Source organism: Aulonocara stuartgranti (assembly GCF_965226115.1).
Source record: "Aulonocara stuartgranti genome assembly, chromosome: 8".
Classification (NCBI taxonomy): domain Eukaryota; kingdom Metazoa; phylum Chordata; class Actinopteri; order Cichliformes; family Cichlidae; genus Aulonocara; species Aulonocara stuartgranti.
In genome coordinates, this window is record NC_138959.1 from 18,406,359 (window position 1) to 18,430,296 (window position 23,938).

A 23,938-nucleotide genomic window follows, 5' to 3' on the forward strand; every position below is an offset into this window, starting at 1 on the left:
GTGGTGCAGTCGGGTAGCAGTAGACACTAAGCCCCAGTGGAAACTGCAGACACCAACAGAAATTGGAGGAAATGTCACTCAGCTACAGGTAATGTCTTGACCAGCATTAGTGCATTACTTTCGTTTGGTTTAATTACACTTTTATTTTAACTGGAGATTGACAGTAACAACACTGTTTTTCTTTGAGCCAAAATTTCATTGAAGGAAATTTCAATGCAGCTTTGATGCTGGATGGAGACAGCAACGCATTTTAAAACCCTGACTTGGACTGTGGGAATCAAGTCTTTACAATACGCACACACACACACACACACACACACACACACACACACACACACACACACACACCAGCCTGACCAATAAGAGCCAAGAGTTGCAGTGATAGGCAGGCTGAACCAGCAAATAGCCAGAAACAACTGGTCAGTGCAGCACCGCCTCAGGTACCACATACAGATTTTAACTGGCTTCTGACTTTGTGTGGTGTGGAGTATGCTAGATTTTATATAAATATGGATGAGATTAGCTGGGGATGAACAAAATCTCCTTCAGCAACTATTAAATAGCCAGAAGGGGCCAGACAGTCAATATATTAATTCAGCGTTCCTACAGAACAGACCGTAAAGCATTCCCAAAAAGTCAAAACAATTATTTTAGCAGCTGATTTCTGTACTTAAAAAAACCCCAAACAAACATTTATTATAGCTCTATTATGTAGGTAATGTAGGAGACGTGGACACAAATACACAGAGGGTTAACGAGGGAAGTGGGAGCACACGGGGAACACAGGCGACACTGATAATCATAACGAGACACGGCAGGAGTAACACAACACTGACGGGAGACTATCAAAGTAAAACAGGAAGCACACAGAGACGCAGACCAGATTGGAAGAGAACACAGACATAGCGGGCTGGGAAAACATGGAATAAAACACAAGGAGGAGAAACGAGGCATGGGGGCTGGCAGGTACACAGAGGGGGCACACAGGGGGTAAAGTCACGAGGGGAAATCAAATAAGCAACATCTTAACAGAACAACCGAGGGACCCTAAAGCTGACATCAAACAACAACAATACAAGACACACAAAAAACCAGGTAGAAGTCCCAGGACCATGACATGCAGGTGGTTACATATGGTTAAAATGATTCAAATGCACTAAGTATGCATGTTTTTCATATCAATATAGTCCATAACTTGATTACTGTCTGTAGCCCACATGATTAAACACTTTAGTTACATAAAACATGTGAGGTTAGATTTTATCTACTGTATAGCCTGTATAGTAAATTGATATGTAGCCCAATAAGTATAAAATCCAGAAAGCTACACAACATGGGACGGTTCATTTACAAACACAGTTCTAACTTGAGTTTCACACAGTTTTTATTAGAAAACAATCAAATTGTTAAATGCTTCAAGTACACAAAATGTCAGAAATCTGCACCGTCATGAACAGAAATTTAAACCTAATTTTTCGTGATTTGTTGATTAACCCTCCGAGGTCTAAATCCCACGTTGTGCACATCAACATCACAGATTTGTACAAATAAAATTTATAACAAAGACATGTTAAATATTAAGCACTGGAAACAGCTTGTTGTTTTGTTGCCATAGCGTTTTGTTTTGTCTCCATTTAAAAGATATCAAAATCTGAGCAAACAACTTGATGTCAAAAGAATCTCTGCACATTCCGCAGTCTTTGCTGCTAAAGTGACATCACAGCATTTAAGCATGTTTGAATGAAAACATCAGCATATGAACACAAAACTGAAGAGACACTGCAACCGAATGAAAGCAGACCACTATTTAGTGACATTTGGACGTTTCCCTGAGGATTAACTGCTGTGTAATCTACCAAGAACTAAAGTAAGCTCAAATTTCAGTTTATAAACTCAAGATCATTTACTTAAATATATAAAGCCTGATTTCCCTGCTTGCCAGGACAGTATTTATGTACTTTACATTGTGCAAGACTAGACTATATTTTCCATCATAGAGAGGATGATGTGGATCTATTATTCAGGAAAACAAATGAAGACTTAACTATTTGTCAGCTGATGTAATATTTGACAAATGATACATAAATTAGAAAATGTTCTTAATCATATCTTAGAGTGACAGAAGCTCTTTTTAACACGATTATTTCTCAGATTATTTTGTTCATTTAGGAAAATAGAGAAGACGTAAGTTTTGTTCTCAAACAAACTATTAGAATTTCTGAGAAACTGAGCCTACGTGCACATGTACACGGCTATTTTTGAAAGCGCAGCTTTGTCTCTGCATTTGGGCCTTTCGTCCACACCTAAACAGCAGATTGAGTCACTGAAAGGTGAGATTTTTAAAAAGCACGTTTTTGTGTTTAGGTGTGGACGAGGAAAACGGACATTTACTCAGGCAATGTCAAAAGTGTGCGCCGCTGTTGAAGTCACGCTGTGGCCACGTTATTGTTTACATGAGATCAATTTCTACAATGGCAGATGTAGACAACATACTGTGTCTGTTAATCTTAGTATCTGCAGTTTTTACACGCTTACATCAGACGTGGATTCTACATTCAACACAGACGCTCTCCCAACCCAAATCCTGACGTCGGTTTGGAAGAAATGTAATTTAAAAAAATGACATTTATGTATGCTGTATGCATTTAGTCCATTCCAAAGTTGTGAGTCTGTCTTTAGTTATTAACATTTGAAACGATGAAGGCACGTGAAAGTAACACAAAATTAGCTGCTTTTCCAGAAAAAGACAAAAACTTCTCAGAAGTACGTAAGGTTTTATGAGGTTTTCCCACCCAGGCTTCTAGACTTCTGATTGGCCAACATTTCTACACGGTTAAGATTTGGCGTGTTCTTGACAGCGTTTCACTTTGTTTTTAGTGTTTAGATGTGGAAGGAGATATTTTTTCAAAACTGCACATGTGGACTGGATTTTTATTTTTTTTTAAACGAAAAAGGAAAATTGTCCGTTTTCAAACATAGCCGTGTACGTTTGGACGCAGCCTAAAGTCATCACAAAAAAAGCAAATTCTCTGAACATTCTGGGTTGAGGTTTAGTGATCATTGTTGTTTTGTGTTCCTTGTAGTCAAAATGAGTGCAAGTGGAGACGGACCACAAAATAACCAAAACGGTAAGCACATGTACTCAGTCTTGAAATTGATGAAAAACAGATTTTCAGCAGATAGTTATGGATGTTAATTAAAAGATTTAATGATCTTGCAGGCCAACAGGTTAACCCACGAATGTTGGCAAATGGAGATCAGGAACCTGCTAATGGCTTCCTGAACAGACTGTATCGCGCTCTCCATGAATATTGTTGCTATCTAGATGAGCTAATAGCTTCAGTACTGGCACAATATGACAATTACCTTTACGGGGACGAAGACGATGACGATGACGACGATGACGATGACGACGACGACGACGACGACAACGACGATGACGACGACGACGACAACGACAACGACAACGACGATGACGACAACGATGACGACAATGACGGCGGCGACGGCGACGGCAACGATGACGATGACGACGACGACGATGTTCAAAATATTCATGTGAGGGACAATAATGCCAATGGTGACAACGATGAACAGCACGGGGATGCTGTGGTTGTGATCATTTTCAATGTTGGTGGCATTGAAAATGAGGAGGCATTTGAAGGCCGCATGGATGTTCGCCAGTACATCCCAGAAGAGGACCCTCAGCCAGGTGTTTCCAGGAAGAGGTCTAGAGAGAGGGATGAAGAAGATTTAGGAGCAAACAAAAGAATGAGATGGAGCGATGATGACTCTGAAGTATTTGAAGATGCGCACGAAGAGCTTGAACACGAAACTGGAGGCTCGAGGAAGCGTTCCCGAGAGGATTTTGAGCAAGAAGAGGAATACTTGCCTGTGTGCAAACTTCAGAGGTGTTCAATTGAGTCGACCAGCAGCAATGAAGACTAAGACTACTTCGACGGGTTTTTTCAGTATCCTTTCAGTAATCTGATGGCCTACTCAGGTGATCCTGAATCCTCTATGCTGCAATAAGCTGGGCATACACTGTGCTGCGATTTTTCAGTCGCGTTATTCGGCTCCTGATCAAACTGTAGGATTGACTCGCAGGGGTGAGAAGTTTGATCAAGGCCAAACTCGGGACGATCCCCAAAACGATCGCACGACTGAAAAATCGGCTCAAAATGGGCCAAAAATCGCACAGTGTATGCCCAGCATTAGGCTGCCGGGGGATTCCCATGATGCACTGGGTGTTTCTTCTTCACCCACTATGTTTAATAGACCTCTCTGCACTGAATGGTACTTGTTATTAACCTCTGTCTCTGTTCCATGTCTTTATACTATTTTCCTTGCCCCTCCCCAACCGGTCGCAGCAGATGGCCGCCCCTCCCTGAGCCTGGTTCTGCTGGAGGTTTCTTCCTGTTAAAAGGGAGTTTTTCCTTCCCACTGTCGCCAAAGTGCTTGCTCATAGGGGGTCATATGATTGTTGGGGTTTTCTTTGTAAGTATATCTTACAATATAAAGCGCCTTCAGGTGACTGTTGCTGTCATTTGGCGCTCTTTAAATAAAATTGAATTGAAAATTAAATAGATGTCACTGTGATGATTTCTTCCCTGCATAGAAAGCTTAGACCCAAATGCAGATTCAATGCACATGGTTAAACTATTTATAAGACTTTGTTTAAAGAGAGGGAATGGAGAACGTGGCTCGAGCTAGGAGTGTCAGCAGACAGCAGGAACCAGAGGAAAAGCTATCGAGAGACTGAACACCTGGCTCCTGATGGGAACAATCCAACGGGAATTCTGCAACAGAGGGAGAAGAAGTTGCTGGACGGGTAAGGGAGTTTGAGGGTAGGATGAGTACGTTGGCAGAGGAGACCTAAACACAGGGAAAACAAGGTTAAACACAGGGAAGGAGCACGCCAGAACTGGAGCAGAGGGGAAGCCTAGTTACCACTGGAGATGGCAGAACAAACTGGCGAGGAGTAGCAGGCAGCGCTGGTTTAAGAAGCCCTCCTGCTGATTGTTTGCAGATGAGGCCCAGGTGAGATGCTGGAAACTCCACCTCTGAAGTGTGGACACAGTATCCCCATTCCAAGTGGAAAAGCCCCTCAGACACTTCCATGGTGCATGACAAGAAGGATGAGAAAGCATTCATGGTCCATCCATCCCTCCGTCAGCGTAATGCCTAAAAGTTTATTCAGATGTAAATGTATTACATTTTTAAATAAAGATCATCAGTGTTTTTAATGACGCTGCAGTTCATTCATGTGTCTCTATTGGACAGTGTTGTAGAAGTTACAGAAGACAGGAATCAGTTCCAGCTTGGCCTGACATTTGATCACTAGTGATGTGTGATACCACTGATTTCCTTTCCGATCCCATACCAAGTAAAATTCAGGGTGGTATCGACGATACTGCTCCGATACTTTGTACAAAAACTTTACTCTTTTATTGTATCTCAAATTATAGCGTCATAATCATTACAGGACATCAGATTACTTGTTCTTATCACTTAATAATGCAGAATTCATCATATAGAAATCAAAAACCTGAAGTTGTGCACTATGTGAACACCTTGCCTGCCTGCAGCACTAAAGGACTCCCTGAGAGACGTCTGTCTCACCCTAGCAGCACCCGTCCTTCTCCTCCTCTTCAGTTTGCCTCAACATAAGCTCGTCATATTCTGTGATATGATTTACTTTGAGGTGTTTGACAAGGTTAGTGGTGTTGCCACAACACCTCACTTTCTTGCCACATGTATCGCAAACCACGTCTGGGCTGTTTGTGGATGTAAAATACGTGCGCACATGACTCCAGTTACGCTCAGCCATTGTTGTGAGTGCGCACGCCACAGGCTGCCACACATTTATACAGCCGTATTTCACACATGACTATAAAAGGCGGAAGAGGGAGTAGTTCTTTCCAATGTAGACAATCTGAATGATAGTTTCTTTCCACTGTGTTCCTGTTAATGAAAAACTACAATTTACCCCAAAATGATTCAAATATCGATATTTTAATGTGGAAACCTTCTGTTTCCACATCTGGACTTTCTGTTGCTGCCCACGCGGGTGAAACTTTCTTTGAAGTGGCTCATTGAAGTTGTAATTGATAATCAATTCCCACACAATGTGAGAATCCAATCAATTTGTTTATCAGGGGAAAGGTGTGATTTCTTAGGACACTGGAGCCTAACATTAACTGGTTTAAAATTAGCTTATTTCCATAAGAAGAAAAACATACTGAGAAAGAGATCACCAAAATATACATGTACAAATGTGAAATAGTCATATGTAGTGTGAAAGAGCTATTTGACATCTTTAAATTCAAAGTAATGTATAAATCCACTTACATAAAACATGAAAAGGCGGCGCAGCGATGCCCATCTCAGCCAGTGTATGATGGTGGGGCAAGATGGCAGCTTCCACAACATGACGCCAGCTCCTATGTATTTTTAGTAGATAAATGATACGTTTATGTATCAATTTGTTGGAAGATGTAATTACACCTTAATTATGTAATTAGAAGCAAAAATGATTTTTTTTAATCAAATCACCTCAAAAAATTACTGTACTTACTTTCTAAATCATTCTTTACCTCTGAAAGGGGTGGCTGTGGCTCAGGAGGTGGAGCAGGTCATCTACTAATCAGATGGTTTTTGGGTCGATCCCTGGCTGCTCCAGACTGCATGCTAACTGTCCTTGGGCAAGACATTAACCCCAAGTCACTCTCTGATGCATTCATCAGAGTATGAATGTGTGTGAATGTTAGGTAGAAAGCACAGAAAAAGGGCTTCTATGAACAGGTGTGAATGAGGCAACCTGTATAGAGCGCTTTGAATGTTCAGGTAGAGTAGAAAAGCACTGTAAAAATTTCTCTGTGTTGATTTCTTTTGGACCTCAAACATTACTCACCTTGTTGCAGGTTTCTTTATTAATGCTGAAAACCCAGAATGGAAACTGACCTTACTGCTTCCTTCCTTTCCAAACTATTGCGGCTCCTCCAACCAACGGCCGCGGCAGGCTAAACATGAGGACACAGATGACGTGCAACAGTAAATGGTAAATGGCCTGTATTTGTATAGCGCTTTTCTAGTCCCTAAGGACCCCAAAGCGCTTTACACAACCTGTCATCCACCCATTCACACACACATTCACACACTGGTGATGGCAAGCTACAATGTAGCCACAGCCACCCTGGGGCGCACTGACAGAGGCGAGGCTGCCGGACACTGGCACCACCGGGCCCTCTGACCACCACCAGGCGGCAACGGGTGAAGTGTCTTGCCCAAGGACACAACGACCGAGACTGTCCAAGCCGGGGCTCGAACCGGCAACCTTCCGATTACAAGGCGAACTCCCAACTCTTGAGCCACGATCGCCCCATGAGATACACCTCTGTACTATTTGCTACTTTTATTCCACATACAACTGTCCACTGTACAAATCGGCACACGGCCTCAAACCATTAAACAAATGCACAGACTGCACAAATAACTGCACCATTTACTATGCCAAATTTCAACATTGGCCTATTGCATAACTTAGTGCAGAAGTATACATAAACCAAAAGATGCATCAAAATGATTCAAGCTGCGCTCAAGCTGCAGTCAACAGAAGGTTTCGCCTCATGCTCACCCTACCTTTCTGCTCATTAACATCAGGTGCCGTGAACAGGTGAGTGCAACCACATTTATCACACCCATTAAATCCTTTTATCTCATTGTGTTTGAATAATTGTAATTCCTTCTACTGGGATCTCAGCCAGAAGTCCATCTTTCACCTCCAGCTCATTTAAATCTCAGCTGCCAGACTTATAACAAATTCAAAGAAATAAATCATCATTCTCCTCCTCACAACCTTTTGGGTATACGATACATGGGTACAAGCCTTGTTACAGATTTGGTCACTTTTTATGAACCAAGTCACTGCCTGCATTCTGCACATCAGACACTCTTAGCTGTCTGTGCAGCCTGGCTCAATGCAAAAAGAAAACAAACCGTTTCGTGTTTTAACTCTTTGAACTTTTCTTTTGAGTTTTTAACTAAGATTTTATTGTGTTCTTTAACACACTTTGTAACTGTTTTGAAAGTGCTAGGCAAATTAACTGTTAACTATTACTGTTATTATTGTTATTGACAGTCTGGAGCTTTGGCAGTATGGAAGGTGGATGCGAGAGGGAGACTTCATGGAAACCACCTTTTTCTTTCCCATCACCATATTCCTGAATGTTTCCAAATGCATAGGTTAAAAAAAACAAAACTCGTTGCTTTTTTAAAAATTCTGCAACACTCAGAAATCCTAGCAGCTGGCACCACCAATGGACGCATAGCAATGTGGAGGATGGTGGTGCAGTCGGGTAGCAGTAGAGGTGACACTAAGCCCCAGTGGAAACTGCAGACACCAACAGAAATTGGAGGAAATGTCACTCAGCTACAGGTAATGTCTTGACCAGCATTAGTACATTACTTTCGTTTGGTTTAATTACACTTTTATTTTAACTGGAGATTGACAGTAACAACACTGTTTTTCTTTGAGCCAAAATTTCATTGAAGGAAATTTCAATGCAGCTTTGATGCTGGATGGAGACAGCAACGCATTTTAAAACCCTGACTTGGACTGTGGGAATCAAGTCTTTACAATACGCACACACACACACACACACACACACACACACACACACACACACACACACACACACACACACACACCAGCCTGACCAATAAGAGCCAAGAGTTGCAGTGATAGGCAGGCTGAACCAGCAAATAGCCAGAAACAACTGGTCAGTGCAGCACCGCCTCAGGTACCACATACAGATTTTAACTGGCTTCTGACTTTGTGTGGTGTGGAGTATGCTAGATTTTATATAAATATGGATGAGATTAGCTGGGGATGAACAAAATCTCCTTCAGCAACTATTAAATAGCCAGAAGGGGCCAGACAGTCAATATATTAATTCAGCGTTCCTACAGAACAGACCGTAAAGCATTCCCAAAAAGTCAAAACAATTATTTTAGCAGCTGATTTCTGTACTTAAAAAAACCCCAAACAAACATTTATTATAGCTCTATTATGTAGGTAATGTAGGAGACGTGGACACAAATACACAGAGGGTTAACGAGGGAAGTGGGAGCACACGGGGAACACAGGTGACACTGATAATCATAACGAGACACGGCAGGAGTAACACAACACTGACGGGAGACTATCAAAGTAAAACAGGAAGCACACAGAGACGCAGACCAGATTGGAAGAGAACACAGACATAGCGGGCTGGGAAAACATGGAATAAAACACAAGGAGGAGAAACGAGGCATGGGGGCTGGCAGATACACAGAGGGGGCACACAGGGGGTAAAGTCACGAGGGGAAATCAAATAAGCAACATCTTAACAGAACAACCGAGGGACCCTAAAGCTGACATCAAACAACAACAATACAAGACACACAAAAAACCAGGTAGAAGTCCCAGGACCATGACATGCAGGTGGTTACATATGGTTAAAATGATTCAAATGCACTAAGTATGCATGTTTTTCATATCAATATAGTCCATAACTTGATTACTGTCTGTAGCCCACATGATTAAACACTTTAGTTACATAAAACATGTGAGGTTAGATTTTATCTACTGTATAGCCTGTATAGTAAATTAATATGTAGCCCAATAAGTATAAAATCCAGAAAGCTACACAACATGGGACGGTTCATTTACAAACACAGTTCTAACTTGAGTTTCACACAGTTTTTATTAGAAAACAATCAAATTGTTAAATGCTTCAAGTACACAAAATGTCAGAAATCTGCACCGTCATGAACAGAAATTTAAACCTAATTTTTCGTGATTTGTTGATTAACCCTCCGAGGTCTAAATCCCACGTTGTGCACATCAACATCACAGATTTGTACAAATAAAATTTATAACAAAGACATGTTAAATATTAAGCACTGGAAACAGCTTGTTGTTTTGTTGCCATAGCGTTTTGTTTTGTCTCCATTTAAAAGATATCAAAATCTGAGCAAACAACTTGATGTCAAAAGAATCTCTGCACATTCCGCAGTCTTTGCTGCTAAAGTGACATCACAGCATTTAAACATGTTTGAATGAAAACATCAGCATATGAACACAAAACTGAAGAGACACTGCAACCGAATGAAAGCAGACCACTATTTAGTGACATTTGGACGTTTCCCTGAGGATTAACTGCTGTGTAATCTACCAAGAACTAAAGTAAGCTCAAATTTCAGTTTATAAACTCAAGATCATTTACTTAAATATATAAAGCCTGATTTCCCTGCTTGCCAGGACAGTATTTATGTACTTTACATTGTGCAAGACTAGACTATATTTTCCATCATAGAGAGGATGATGTGGATCTATTATTCAGGAAAACAAATGAAGACTTAACTATTTGTCAGCTGATGTAATATTTGACAAATGATACATAAATTAGAAAATGTTCTTAATCATATCTTAGAGTGACAGAAGCTCTTTTTAACACGATTATTTCTCAGATTATTTTGTTCATTTAGGAAAATAGAGAAGACGTAAGTTTTGTTCTCAAACAAACTATTAGAATTTCTGAGAAACTGAGCCTACGTGCACATGTACACGGCTAATTTTGAAAGCGCAGCTTTGTCTCTGCATTTGGGCCTTTCGTCCACACCTAAACAGCAGATTGAGTCACTGAAAGGTGAGATTTTTAAAAAGCACGTTTTTGTGTTCAGGTGTGGACGAGGAAAACGGACATTTACTCAGGCAATGTCAAAAGTGTGCACCGCTGTTGAAGTCACGCTGTGGCCACGTTATTGTTTACATGAGATCAATTTCTACAATGGCAGATGTAGACAACATACTGTGTCTGTTAATCTTAGTATCTGCAGTTTTTACACGCTTACATCAGACGTGGATTCTACATTCAACACAGACGCTCTCCCAACCCAAATCCTGACGTCGGTTTGGAAGAAATGTAATTTAAAAAAATGACATTTATGTATGCTGTATGCATTTAGTCCATTCCAAAGTTGTGAGTCTGTCTTTAGTTATTAACATTTGAAACGATGAAGGCACGTGAAAGTAACACAAAATTAGCTGCTTTTCCAGAAAAAGACAAAAACTTCTCAGAAGTACGTAAGGTTTTATGAGGTTTTCCCACCCAGGCTTCTAGACTTCTGATTGGCCAACATTTCTACACGGTTAAGATTTGGCGTGTTCTTGACAGCGTTTCACTTTGTTTTTAGTGTTTAGATGTGGAAGGAGATATTTTTTCAAAACTGCACATGTGGACTGGATTTTTTTTTTTTAAACGAAAAAGGAAAATTGTCCGTTTTCAAACATAGCCGTGTACGTTTGGACGCAGCCTAAAGTCATCACAAAAAAAGCAAATTCTCTGAACATTCTGGGTTGAGGTTTAGTGATCATTGTTGTTTTGTGTTCCTTGTAGTCAAAATGAGTGCAAGTGGAGACGGACCACAAAATAACCAAAACGGTAAGCACATGTACTCAGTCTTGAAATTGATGAAAAACAGATTTTCAGCAGATAGTTATGGATGTTAATTAAAAGATTTAATGATCTTGCAGGCCAACAGGTTAACCCACGAATGTTGGCAAATGGAGATCAGGAACCTGCTAATGGCTTCCTGAACAGACTGTATCGCGCTCTCCATGAATATTGTTGCTATCTAGATGAGCTAATAGCTTCAGTACTGGCACAATATGACAATTACCTTTACGGGGACGAAGACGATGACGATGACGATGACGACGATGACGATGACGACGACGACGATGACGACGATGACGACGACGACGACGACGACGACGACAACGACGATGACGACGATGACGACGACGACGACAACGACAACGACAACGACAACGACGATGACGACAACGATGACGACAATGACGGCGGCGACGGCGACGGCAACGATGACGATGACGACGACGACGATGTTCAAAATATTCATGTGAGGGACAATAATGCCAATGGTGACAACGATGAACAGCACGGGGATGCTGTGGTTGTGATCATTTTCAATGTTGGTGGCATTGAAAATGAGGAGGCATTTGAAGGCCGCATGGATGTTCGCCAGTACATCCCAGAAGAGGACCCTCAGCCAGGTGTTTCCAGGAAGAGGTCTAGAGAGAGGGATGAAGAAGATTTAGGAGCAAACAAAAGAATGAGATGGAGCGATGATGACTCTGAAGTATTTGAAGATGCGCACGAAGAGCTTGAACACGAAACTGGAGGCTCGAGGAAGCGTTCCCGAGAGGATTTTGAGCAAGAAGAGGAATACTTGCCTGTGTGCAAACTTCAGAGGTGTTCAATTGAGTCGACCAGCAGCAATGAAGACTAAGACTACTTCGACGGGTTTTTTCAGTATCCTTTCAGTAATCTGATGGCCTACTCAGGTGATCCTGAATCCTCTATGCTGCAATAAGCTGGGCATACACTGTGCTGCGATTTTTCAGTCGCGTTATTCGGCTCCTGATCAAACTGTAGGATTGACTCGCAGGGGTGAGAAGTTTGATCAAGGCCAAACTCGGGACGATCCCCAAAACGATCGCACGACTGAAAAATCGGCTCAAAATGGGCCAAAAATCGCACAGTGTATGCCCAGCATTAGGCTGCCGGGGGATTCCCATGATGCACTGGGTGTTTCTTCTTCACCCACTATGTTTAATAGACCTCTCTGCACTGAATGGTACTTGTTATTAACCTCTGTCTCTGTTCCATGTCTTTATACTATTTTCCTTGCCCCTCCCCAACCGGTCGCAGCAGATGGCCGCCCCTCCCTGAGCCTGGTTCTGCTGGAGGTTTCTTCCTGTTAAAAGGGAGTTTTTCCTTCCCACTGTCGCCAAAGTGCTTGCTCATAGGGGGTCATATGATTGTTGGGGTTTTCTTTGTAAGTATATCTTACAATATAAAGCGCCTTCAGGTGACTGTTGCTGTCATTTGGCGCTCTTTAAATAAAATTGAATTGAAAATTAAATAGATGTCACTGTGATGATTTCTTCCCTGCATAGAAAGCTTAGACCCAAATGCAGATTCAATGCACATGGTTAAACTATTTATAAGACTTTGTTTAAAGAGAGGGAATGGAGAACGTGGCTCGAGCTAGGAGTGTCAGCAGACAGCAGGAACCAGAGGAAAAGCTATCGAGAGACTGAACACCTGGCTCCTGATGGGAACAATCCAACGGGAATTCTGCAACAGAGGGAGAAGAAGTTGCTGGACGGGTAAGGGAGTTTGAGGGTAGGATGAGTACGTTGGCAGAGGAGACCTAAACACAGGGAAAACAAGGTTAAACACAGGGAAGGAGCACGCCAGAACTGGAGCAGAGGGGAAGCCTAGTTACCACTGGAGATGGCAGAACAAACTGGCGAGGAGTAGCAGGCAGCGCTGGTTTAAGAAGCCCTCCTGCTGATTGTTTGCAGATGAGGCCCAGGTGAGATGCTGGAAACTCCACCTCTGAAGTGTGGACACAGTATCCCCATTCCAAGTGGAAAAGCCCCTCAGACACTTCCATGGTGCATGACAAGAAGGATGAGAAAGCATTCATGGTCCATCCATCCGTCCGTCAGCGTAATGCCTAAAAGTTTATTCAGATGTAAATGTATTACATTTTTAAATAAAGATCATCAGTGTTTTTAATGACGCTGCAGTTCATTCATGTGTCTCTATTGGACAGTGTTGTAGAAGTTACAGAAGACAGGAATCAGTTCCAGCTTGGCCTGACATTTGATCACTAGTGATGTGTGATACCACTGATTTCCTTTCCGATCCCATACCAAGTAAAATTCAGGGTGGTATCGACGATACTGCTCCGATACTTTGTACAAAAACTTTACTCTTTTATTGTATCTCAAATTATAGCGTCATAATCATTACAGGACATCAGATTACTTGTTCTTATCACTTAATAATGCAGAATTCATCATATAGAAATCAAAAACCTGAAGTTGTGCACTATGTGAACACCTTGCCTGCCTGCAGCACTAAAGGACTCCCTGAGAGACGTCTGTCTCACCCTAGCAGCACCCGTCCTTCTCCTCCTCTTCAGTTTGCCTCAACATAAGCTCGTCATATTCTGTGATATGATTTACTTTGAGGTGTTTGACAAGGTTAGTGGTGTTGCCACAACACCTCACTTTCTTGCCACATGTATCGCAAACCACGTCTGGGCTGTTTGTGGATGTAAAATACGTGCGCACATGACTCCAGTTACGCTCAGCCATTGTTGTGAGTGCGCACGCCACAGGCTGCCACACATTTATACAGCCGTATTTCACACATGACTATAAAAGGCGGAAGAGGGAGTAGTTCTTTCCAATGTAGACAATCTGAATGATAGTTTCTTTCCACTGTGTTCCTGTTAATGAAAAACTACAATTTACCCCAAAATGATTCAAATATCGATATTTTAATGTGGAAACCTTCTGTTTCCACATCTGGACTTTCTGTTGCTGCCCACGCGGGTGAAACTTTCTTTGAAGTGGCTCATTGAAGTTGTAATTGATAATCAATTCCCACACAATGTGAGAATCCAATCAATTTGTTTATCAGGGGAAAGGTGTGATTTCTTAGGACACTGGAGCCTAACATTAACTGGTTTAAAATTAGCTTATTTCCATAAGAAGAAAAACATACTGAGAAAGAGATCACCAAAATATACATGTACAAATGTGAAATAGTCATATGTAGTGTGAAAGAGCTATTTGACATCTTTAAATTCAAAGTAATGTATAAATCCACTTACATAAAACATGAAAAGGCGGCGCAGCGATGCCCATCTCAGCCAGTGTATGATGGTGGGGCAAGATGGCAGCTTCCACAACATGACGCCAGCTCCTATGTATTTTTAGTAGATAAATGATACATTTATGTATCAATTTGTTGGAAGATGTAATTACACCTTAATTATGTAATTAGAAGCAAAAATGATTTTTTTTTAATCAAATCACCTCAAAAAATTACTGTACTTACTTTCTAAATCATTCTTTACCTCTGAAAGGGGTGGCTGTGGCTCAGGAGGTGGAGCAGGTCATCTACTAATCAGATGGTTTTTGGGTCGATCCCTGGCTGCTCCAGAGTGCATGCTAACTGTCCTTGGGCAAGACATTAACCCCAAGTCACTCTCTGATGCATTCATCAGAGTATGAATGTGTGTGAATGTTAGGTAGAAAGCACAGAAAAAGGGCTTCTATGAACAGGTGTGAATGAGGCAACCTGTATAGAGCGCTTTGAATGTTCAGGTAGAGTAGAAAAGCACTGTAAAAATTTCTCTGTGTTGATTTCTTTTGGACCTCAAACATTACTCACCTTGTTGCAGGTTTCTTTATTAATGCTGAAAACCCAGAATGGAAACTGACCTTACTGCTTCCTTCCTTTCCAAACTATTGCGGCTCCTCCAACCAACGGCCGCGGCAGGCTAAACATGAGGACACAGATGACGTGCAACAGTAAACACATGAGATACACCTCTGTACTATTTGCTACTTTTATTCCACATACAACTGTCCACTGTACAAATCGGCACACGGCCTCAAACCATTAAACAAATGCACAGACTGCACAAATAACTGCAACATTTACTATGCCAAATTTCAACATTGGCCTATTGCATAACTTAGTGCAGAAGTATACATAAACCAAAAGATGCATCAAAATGATTCAAGCTGCGCTCAAGCTGCAGTCAACAGGTTTCGCCTCATGCTCACCCTACCTTTCTGCTCATTAACATCAGGTGCCGTGAACAGGTGAGTGCAACCACATTTATCACACCCATTAAATCCTTTTATCTCATTGTGTTTGAATAATTGTAATTCCTTCTACTGGGATCTCAGCCAGAAGTCCATCTTTCACCTCCAGCTCATTTAAATCTCAGCTGCCAGACTTATAACAAATTCAAAGAAATAAATCATCATTCTCCTCCTCACAACCTTTTGGGTATACGATACATGGGTACAAGCCTTGTTACAGATTTGGTCACTTTTTATGAACCAAGTCACTGCCTGCATTCTGCACATCAGACACTCTTAGCTGTCTGTGCAGCCTGGCTCAATGCAAAAAGAAAACAAACCGTTTCGTGTTTTAACTCTTTGAACTTTTCTTTTGAGTTTTTAACTAAGATTTTATTGTGTTCTTTAACACACTTTGTAACTGTTTTGAAAGTGCTAGGCAAATTAACTGTTAACTATTACTGTTATTATTGTTATTGACAGTCTGGAGCTTTGGCAGTATGGAAGGTGGATGCGAGAGGGAGACTTCATGGAAACCACCTTTTTCTTTCCCATCACCATATTCCTGAATGTTTCCAAATGCATAGGTTAAAAAAAACAAAACTCGTTGCTTTTTTAAAAATTCTGCAACACTCAGAAATCCTAGCAGCTGGCACCACCAATGGACGCATAGCAATGTGGAGGATGGTGGTGCAGTCGGGTAGCAGTAGAGGTGACACTAAGCCCCAGTGGAAACTGCAGACACCAACAGAAATTGGAGGAAATGTCACTCAGCTACAGGTAATGTCTTGACCAGCATTAGTACATTACTTTCGTTTGGTTTAATTACACTTTTATTTTAACTGGAGATTGACAGTAACAACACTGTTTTTCTTTGAGCCAAAATTTCATTGAAGGAAATTTCAATGCAGCTTTGATGCTGGATGGAGACAGCAACGCATTTTAAAACCCTGACTTGGACTGTGGGAATCAAGTCTTTACAATACGCACACACACACACACACACACACACACACACACACACACACACACACACACACACACACACACACACACACCAGCCTGACCAATAAGAGCCAAGAGTTGCAGTGATAGGCAGGCTGAACCAGCAAATAGCCAGAAACAACTGGTCAGTGCAGCACCGCCTCAGGTACCACATACAGATTTTAACTGGCTTCTGACTTTGTGTGGTGTGGAGTATGCTAGATTTTATATAAATATGGATGAGATTAGCTGGGGATGAACAAAATCTCCTTCAGCAACTATTAAATAGCCAGAAGGGGCCAGACAGTCAATATATTAATTCAGCGTTCCTACAGAACAGACCGTAAAGCATTCCCAAAAAGTCAAAACAATTATTTTAGCAGCTGATTTCTGTACTTAAAAAAACCCCAAACAAACATTTATTATAGCTCTATTATGTAGGTAATGTAGGAGACGTGGACACAAATACACAGAGGGTTAACGAGGGAAGTGGGAGCACACGGGGAACACAGGCGACACTGATAATCATAACGAGACACGGCAGGAGTAACACAACACTGACGGGAGACTATCAAAGTAAAACAGGAAGCACACAGAGACGCAGACCAGATTGGAAGAGAACACAGACATAGCGGGCTGGGAAAACATGGAATAAAACACAAGGAGGAGAAACGAGGCATGGGGGCTGGCAGATACACAGAGGGGGCACACAGGGGGTAAAGTCACGAGGGGAAATCAAATAAGCAACATCTTAACAGAACAACCGAGGGACCCTAAAGCTGACATCAAACAACAACAATACAAGACACACAAAAAACCAGGTAGAAGTCCCAGGACCATGACATGCAGGTGGTTACATATGGTTAAAATGATTCAAATGCACTAAGTATGCATGTTTTTCATATCAATATAGTCCATAACTTGATTACTGTCTGTAGCCCACATGATTAAACACTTTAGTTACATAAAACATGTGAGTTTAGATTTTATCTACTGTATAGCCTGTATAGTAAATTGATATGTAGCCCAATAAGTATAAAATCCAGAAAGCTACACAACATGGGACGGTTCATTTACAAACACAGTTCTAACTTGAGTTTCACACAGTTTTTATTAGAAAACAATCAAATTGTTAAATGCTTCAAGTACACAAAATGTCAGAAATCTGCACCGTCATGAACAGAAATTTAAACCTAATTTTTCGTGATTTGTTGATTAACCCTCCGAGGTCTAAATCCCACGTTGTGCACATCAACATCACAGATTTGTACAAATAAAATTTATAACAAAGACATGTTAAATATTAAGCACTGGAAACAGCTTGTTGTTTTGTTGCCATAGCGTTTTGTTTTGTCTCCATTTAAAAGATATCAAAATCTGAGCAAACAACTTGATGTCAAAAGAATCTCTGCACATTCCGCAGTCTTTGCTGCTAAAGTGACATCACAGCATTTAAGCATGTTTGAATGAAAACATCAGCATATGAACACAAAACTGAAGAGACACTGCAACCGAATGAAAGCAGACCACTATTTAGTGACATTTGGACGTTTCCCTGAGGATTAACTGCTGTGTAATCTACCAAGAACTAAAGTAAGCTCAAATTTCAGTTTATAAACTCAAGATCATTTACTTAAATATATAAAGCCTGATTTCCCTGCTTGCCAGGACAGTATTTATGTACTTTACATTGTGCAAGACTAGACTATATTTTCCATCATAGAGAGGATGATGTGGATCTATTATTCAGGAAAACAAATGAAGACTTAACTATTTGTCAGCTGATGTAATATTTGACAAATGATACATAAATTAGAAAATGTTCTTAATCATATCTTAGAGTGACAGAAGCTCTTTTTAACACGATTATTTCTCAGATTATTTTGTTCATTTAGGAAAATAGAGAAGACGTAAGTTTTGTTCTCAAACAAACTATTAGAATTTCTGAGAAACTGAGCCTACGTGCACATGTACACGGCTATTTTTGAAAGCGCAGCTTTGTCTCTGCATTTGGGCCTTTCGTCCACACCTAAACAGCAGATTGAGTCACTGAAAGGTGAGATTTTTAAAAAGCACGTTTTTGTGTTCAGGTGTGGACGAGGAAAACGGACATTTACTCAGGCAATGTCAAAAGTGTGCGCCGCTGTTGAAGTCACGCTGTGGCCACGTTATTGTTTACATGAGATCAATTTCTACAATGGCAGATGTAGACAACATACTGTGTCTGTTAATCTTAGTATCTGCAGTTTTTACACGCTTACATCAGACGTGGATTCTACATTCAACACAGACGCTCTCCCAACCCAAATCCTGACGTCGGTTTGGAAGAAATGTAATTTTAAAAAATGACATTTATGTATGCTGTATGCATTTAGTCCATTCCAAAGTTGTGAGTCTGTCTTTAGTTATTAACATTTGAAACGATGAAGGCACGTGAAAGTAACACAAAATTAGCTGCTTTTCCAGAAAAAGACAAAAACTTCTCAGAAGTACGTAAGGTTTTATGAGGTTTTCCCACCCAGGCTTCTAGACTTCTGATTGGCCAACATTTCTACACGGTTAAGATTTGGCGTGTTCTTGACAGCGTTTCACTTTGTTTTTAGTGTTTAGATGTGGAAGGAGATATTTTTTCAAAACTGCACATGTGGACTGGATTTTTATTTTTTTTTAAACGAAAAAGGAAAAACGTCCGTTTTCAAACATAGCCGTGTACGTTTGGACGCAGCCTAAAGTCATCACAAAAAAAGCAAATTCTCTGAACATTCTGGGTTGAGGTTTAGTGATCATTGTTGTTTTGTGTTCCTTGTAGTCAAAATGAGTGCAAGTGGAGACGGACCACAAAATAACCAAAACGGTAAGCACATGTACTCAGTCTTGAAATTGATGAAAAACAGATTTTCAGCAGATAGTTATGGATGTTAATTAAAAGATTTAATGATCTTGCAGGCCAACAGGTTAACCCACGAATGTTGGCAAATGGAGATCAGGAACCTGCTAATGGCTTCCTGAACAGACTGTATCGCGCTCTCCATGAATATTGTTGCTATCTAGATGCGCTAATAGCTTCAGTACTGGCACAATATGACAATTACCTTTACGGGGACGAAGACGATGACGATGACGATGACGACGATGACGACGACGACGATGACGACGATGACGACGACGACGACGACAACGACGATGACGACGACGACGACAACGACAACGACGATGACGACAACGATGACGACAATGACGGCGGCGACGGCGACGGCGACGGCAACGATGACGATGACGATGACGACGACGACGATGTTCAAAATATTCATGTGAGGGACAATAATGCCAATGGTGACAACGATGAACAGCACGGGGATGCTGTGGTTGTGATCATTTTCAATGTTGGTGGCATTGAAAATGAGGAGGCATTTGAAGGCCGCATGGATGTTCGCCAGTACATCCCAGAAGAGGACCCTCAGCCAGGTGTTTCCAGGAAGAGGTCTAGAGAGAGGGATGAAGAAGATTTAGGAGCAAACAAAAGAATGAGATGGAGCGATGATGACTCTGAAGTATTTGAAGATGCGCACGAAGAGCTTGAACACGAAACTGGAGGCTCGAGGAAGCGTTCCCGAGAGGATTTTGAGCAAGAAGAGGAATACTTGCCTGTGTGCAAACTTCAGAGGTGTTCAATTGAGTCGACCAGCAGCAATGAAGACTAAGACTACTTCGACGGGTTTTTTCAGTATCCTTTCAGTAATCTGATGGCCTACTCAGGTGATCCTGAATCCTCTATGCTGCAATAAGCTGGGCATACACTGTGCTGCGATTTTTCAGTCGCGTTATTCGGCTCCTGATCAAACTGTAGGATTGACTCGCAGGGGTGAGAAGTTTGATCAAGGCCAAACTTGGGACGATCCCCAAAACGATCGCACGACTGAAAAATCGGCTCAAAATGGGCCAAAAATCGCACAGTGTATGCCCAGCATTAGGCTGCCGGGGGATTCCCATGATGCACTGGGTGTTTCTTCTTCACCCACTATGTTTAATAGACCTCTCTGCACTGAATGGTACTTGTTATTAACCTCTGTCTCTGTTCCATGTCTTTATACTATTTTCCTTGCCCCTCCCCAACCGGTCGCAGCAGATGGCCGCCCCTCCCTGAGCCTGGTTCTGCTGGAGGTTTCTTCCTGTTAAAAGGGAGTTTTTCCTTCCCACTGTCGCCAAAGTGCTTGCTCATAGGGGGTCATATGATTGTTGGGGTTTTCTTTGTAAGTATATCTTACAATATAAAGCGCCTTCAGGTGACTGTTGCTGTCATTTGGCGCTCTTTAAATAAAATTGAATTGAAAATTAAATAGATGTCACTGTGATGATTTCTTCCCTGCATAGAAAGCTTAGACCCAAATGCAGATTCAATGCACATGGTTAAACTATTTATAAGACTTTGTTTAAAGAGAGGGAATGGAGAACGTGGCTCGAGCTAGGAGTGTCAGCAGACAGCAGGAACCAGAGGAAAAGCTATCGAGAGACTGAACACCTGGCTCCTGATGGGAACAATCCAACGGGAATTCTGCAACAGAGGGAGAAGAAGTTGCTGGACGGGTAAGGGAGTTTGAGGGTAGGATGAGTACGTTGGCAGAGGAGACCTAAACACAGGGAAAACAAGGTTAAACACAGGGAAGGAGCACGCCAGAACTGGAGCAGAGGGGAAGCCTAGTTACCACTGGAGATGGCAGAACAAACTGGCGAGGAGTAGCAGGCAGCGCTGGTTTAAGAAGCCCTCCTGCTGATTGTTTGCAGATGAGGCCCAGGTGAGATGCTGGAAACTCCACCTCTGAAGTGTGGACACAGTATCCCCATTCCAAGTGGAAAAGCCCCTCAGACACTTCCATGGTGCATGACAAGAAGGATGAGAAAGCATTCATGGTCCATCCATCCGTCCGTCAGCGTAATGCCTAAAAGTTTATTCAGATGTAAATGTATTACATTTTTAAATAAAGATCATCAGTGTTTTTAATGACGCTGCATTTCATTCACGTGTCTCTATTGGACAGTGTTGTAGAAGTTACAGAAGACAGGAATCAGTTCCAGCTTGGCCTGACATTTGATCACTAGTGATGTGTGATACCACTGATTTCCTTTCCGATCCCATACCACGTAAAATTCAGGGTGGTATCGACGATACTGCTCCGATACTTTGTACAAAAACTTTACTCTTTTATTGTATCTCAAATTATAGCGTCATAATCATTACAGGACATCAGATTACTTGTTCTTATCACTTAATAATGCAGAATTCATCATATAGAAATCAAAAACCTGAAGTTGTGCACTATGTGAACACCTTGCCTGCCTGCAGCACTAAAGGACTCCCTGAGAGACGTCTGTCTCACCCTAGCAGCACCCGTCCTTCTCCTCCTCTTCAGTTTGCCTCAACATAAGCTCGTCATATTCTGTGATATGATTTACTTTGAGGTGTTTGACAAGGTTAGTGGTGTTGCCACAACACCTCACTTTCTTGCCACATGTATCGCAAACCACGTCTGGGCTGTTTGTGGATGTAAAATACGTGCGCACATGACTCCAGTTACGCTCAGCCATTGTTGTGAGTGCGCACGCCACAGGCTGCCACACATTTATACAGCCGTATTTCACACATGACTATAAAAGGCGGAAGAGGGAGTAGTTCTTTCCAATGTAGACAATCTGAATGATAGTTTCTTTCCACTGTGTTCCTGTTAATGAAAAACTACAATTTACCCCAAAATGATTCAAATATCGATATTTTAATGTGGAAACCTTCTGTTTCCACATCTGGACTTTCTGTTGCTGCCCACGCGGGTGAAACTTTCTTTGAAGTGGCTCATTGAAGTTGTAATTGATAATCAATTCCCACACAATGTGAGAATCCAATCAATTTGTTTATCAGGGGAAAGGTGTGATTTCTTAGGACACTGGAGCCTAACATTAACTGGTTTAAAATTAGCTTATTTCCATAAGAAGAAAAACATACTGAGAAAGAGATCACCAAAATATACATGTACAAATGTGAAATAGTCATATGTAGTGTGAAAGAGCTATTTGACATCTTTAAATTCAAAGTAATGTATAAATCCACTTACATAAAACATGAAAAGGCGGCGCAGCGATGCCCATCTCAGCCAGTGTATGATGGTGGGGCAAGATGGCAGCTTCCACAACATGACGCCAGCTCCTATGTATTTTTAGTAGATAAATGATACGTTTATGTATCAATTTGTTGGAAGATGTAATTACACCTTAATTATGTAATTAGAAGCAAAAATGATTTTTTTTTAATCAAATCACCTCAAAAAATTACTGTACTTACTTTCTAAATCATTCTTTACCTCTGAAAGGGGTGGCTGTGGCTCAGGAGGTGGAGCAGGTCATCTACTAATCAGATGGTTTTTGGGTCGATCCCTGGCTGCTCCAGAGTGCATGCTAACTGTCCTTGGGCAAGACATTAACCCCAAGTCACTCTCTGATGCATTCATCAGAGTATGAATGTGTGTGTTAGGTAGAAAGCACAGAAAAAGGGCTTCTATGAACAGGTGTGAATGAGGCAACCTGTATAGAGCGCTTTGAATGTTCAGGTAGAGTAGAAAAGCACTGTAAAAATTTCTCTGTGTTGATTTCTTTTGGACCTCAAACATTACTCACCTTGTTGCAGGTTTCTTTATTAATGCTGAAAACCCAGAATGGAAACTGACCTTACTGCTTCCTTCCTTTCCAAACTATTGCGGCTCCTCCAACCAACGGCCGCGGCAGGCTAAACATGAGGACACAGATGACGTGCAACAGTAAACACATGAGATACACCTCTGTACTATTTGCTACTTTTATTCCACATACAACTGTCCACTGTACAAATCGGCACACGGCCTCAAACCATTAAACAAATGCACAGACTGCACAAATAACTGCAACATTTACTATGCCAAATTTCAACATTGGCCTATTGCATAACTTAGTGCATAAGTATACATAAACCAAAAAATGCATCAAAATGATTCAAGCTGCAGTCAACAGAAGGTCTGCTGCATCTCAGACACCATCGCGCTGGCAGAAAGGGCGCCAGAGCCAGAGCAGCGGAGAGGCGAGCTGGAACAAACCATTTTGGGAGGGGGAGAGGTTATCTATCATATTGTTGCTAAAGTGTTACGTCTCAACCAAGTACTGTATGCTTTTCATATTTTTAGTAGTGTGTCA

General features: G+C 41.5%; 2 protein-coding genes and 3 long non-coding RNA genes across 29 annotated transcripts; 2 read left to right on the forward strand and 3 right to left on the reverse strand.

The window, feature by feature from the left end:
• The first annotated feature begins 45 nt into the window (after positions 1–45).
• LOC309713132 (uncharacterized protein) lies at positions 46–4,584 on the forward strand. 7 transcript variants are annotated; one of them, XM_082544531.1, is made up of 3 exons: positions 46–88; positions 3,084–3,128; positions 3,221–4,584. In XM_082544531.1, exons 2-3 carry the CDS (start codon positions 3,089–3,091, stop codon positions 3,946–3,948), a joined length of 768 nt encoding a protein of 255 aa, XP_082400657.1. In that variant the 5' UTR covers positions 46–88; positions 3,084–3,088; the 3' UTR covers positions 3,949–4,584. The 7 variants fall into 7 exon arrangements, with proteins under 7 accessions (XP_082400657.1, XP_082400652.1, XP_082400651.1 ...); XM_082544526.1 differs by lacking the exon at positions 46–88 and adding an exon at positions 116–1,126 and having other exon boundaries at positions 1,642–3,128; XM_082544525.1 differs by lacking the exon at positions 46–88 and adding an exon at positions 116–1,123 and having other exon boundaries at positions 1,642–3,128.
• Positions 4,585–4,674: 90 nt separating this feature from the next.
• On the reverse strand, positions 4,675–8,180 carry LOC309713136. 6 transcript variants are annotated; one of them, XR_014278501.1, is made up of 4 exons: positions 6,964–8,180; positions 6,578–6,699; positions 6,352–6,443; positions 4,675–5,184 (listed from the first exon to the last, which is right to left on the reverse strand). It is a non-coding gene; the product is annotated as an uncharacterized lncRNA (long non-coding RNA). The 6 variants fall into 6 exon arrangements; XR_014278503.1 differs by having other exon boundaries at positions 6,578–6,694; positions 6,914–8,180; XR_014278504.1 differs by having other exon boundaries at positions 6,597–6,699; positions 6,914–8,180.
• A 133-nt stretch (positions 8,181–8,313) lies between these two features.
• LOC309713131 (uncharacterized protein) lies at positions 8,314–12,993 on the forward strand. Of its 8 annotated transcripts, none has more exons than XM_082544518.1 (4): positions 8,485–9,484; positions 10,003–10,545; positions 11,442–11,486; positions 11,579–12,993. In XM_082544518.1, the coding sequence occupies exons 3-4, from the start codon at positions 11,447–11,449 to the stop codon at positions 12,355–12,357; spliced, it is 819 nt and encodes a 272-aa protein (XP_082400644.1). In that variant the 5' UTR covers positions 8,485–9,484; positions 10,003–10,545; positions 11,442–11,446; the 3' UTR covers positions 12,358–12,993. The 8 variants fall into 8 exon arrangements, with proteins under 8 accessions (XP_082400649.1, XP_082400644.1, XP_082400645.1 ...); XM_082544519.1 differs by having other exon boundaries at positions 10,003–10,228; XM_082544520.1 differs by having other exon boundaries at positions 8,485–9,456.
• A 90-nt stretch (positions 12,994–13,083) lies between these two features.
• LOC309713134 lies at positions 13,084–15,628 on the reverse strand. 4 transcript variants are annotated; one of them, XR_014278493.1, is made up of 3 exons: positions 15,374–15,628; positions 14,761–14,852; positions 13,084–13,593 (listed from the first exon to the last, which is right to left on the reverse strand). It is a non-coding gene; the product is annotated as an uncharacterized lncRNA (long non-coding RNA). The 4 variants fall into 4 exon arrangements; XR_014278494.1 differs by having other exon boundaries at positions 15,324–15,628; XR_014278495.1 differs by lacking the exon at positions 15,374–15,628 and adding an exon at positions 15,007–15,106.
• Positions 15,629–20,622: 4,994 nt separating this feature from the next.
• Positions 20,623–23,761, reverse strand: LOC309713135. 4 transcript variants are annotated; one of them, XR_014278497.1, is made up of 3 exons: positions 23,440–23,761; positions 22,831–22,922; positions 20,623–21,663 (listed from the first exon to the last, which is right to left on the reverse strand). It is a non-coding gene; the product is annotated as an uncharacterized lncRNA (long non-coding RNA). The 4 variants fall into 4 exon arrangements; XR_014278498.1 differs by having other exon boundaries at positions 23,390–23,761; XR_014278499.1 differs by lacking the exon at positions 23,440–23,761 and adding an exon at positions 23,077–23,176.
• Positions 23,762–23,938: the final 177 nt, after the last annotated feature.

Coding starts and splice junctions, on each gene's coding strand:
- LOC309713132 (XM_082544531.1), top strand. CDS start 3,089: ATGAGTGCAAGTGGAGACGGACCACAAAATAACCAAAACG. Junction 3,129..3,220: donor ACCACAAAATAACCAAAACG/GTAAGCACATGT, acceptor ATGATCTTGCAG/GCCAACAGGTTAACCCACGA.
- LOC309713131 (XM_082544523.1), top strand. CDS start 11,447: ATGAGTGCAAGTGGAGACGGACCACAAAATAACCAAAACG. Junction 11,487..11,578: donor ACCACAAAATAACCAAAACG/GTAAGCACATGT, acceptor ATGATCTTGCAG/GCCAACAGGTTAACCCACGA.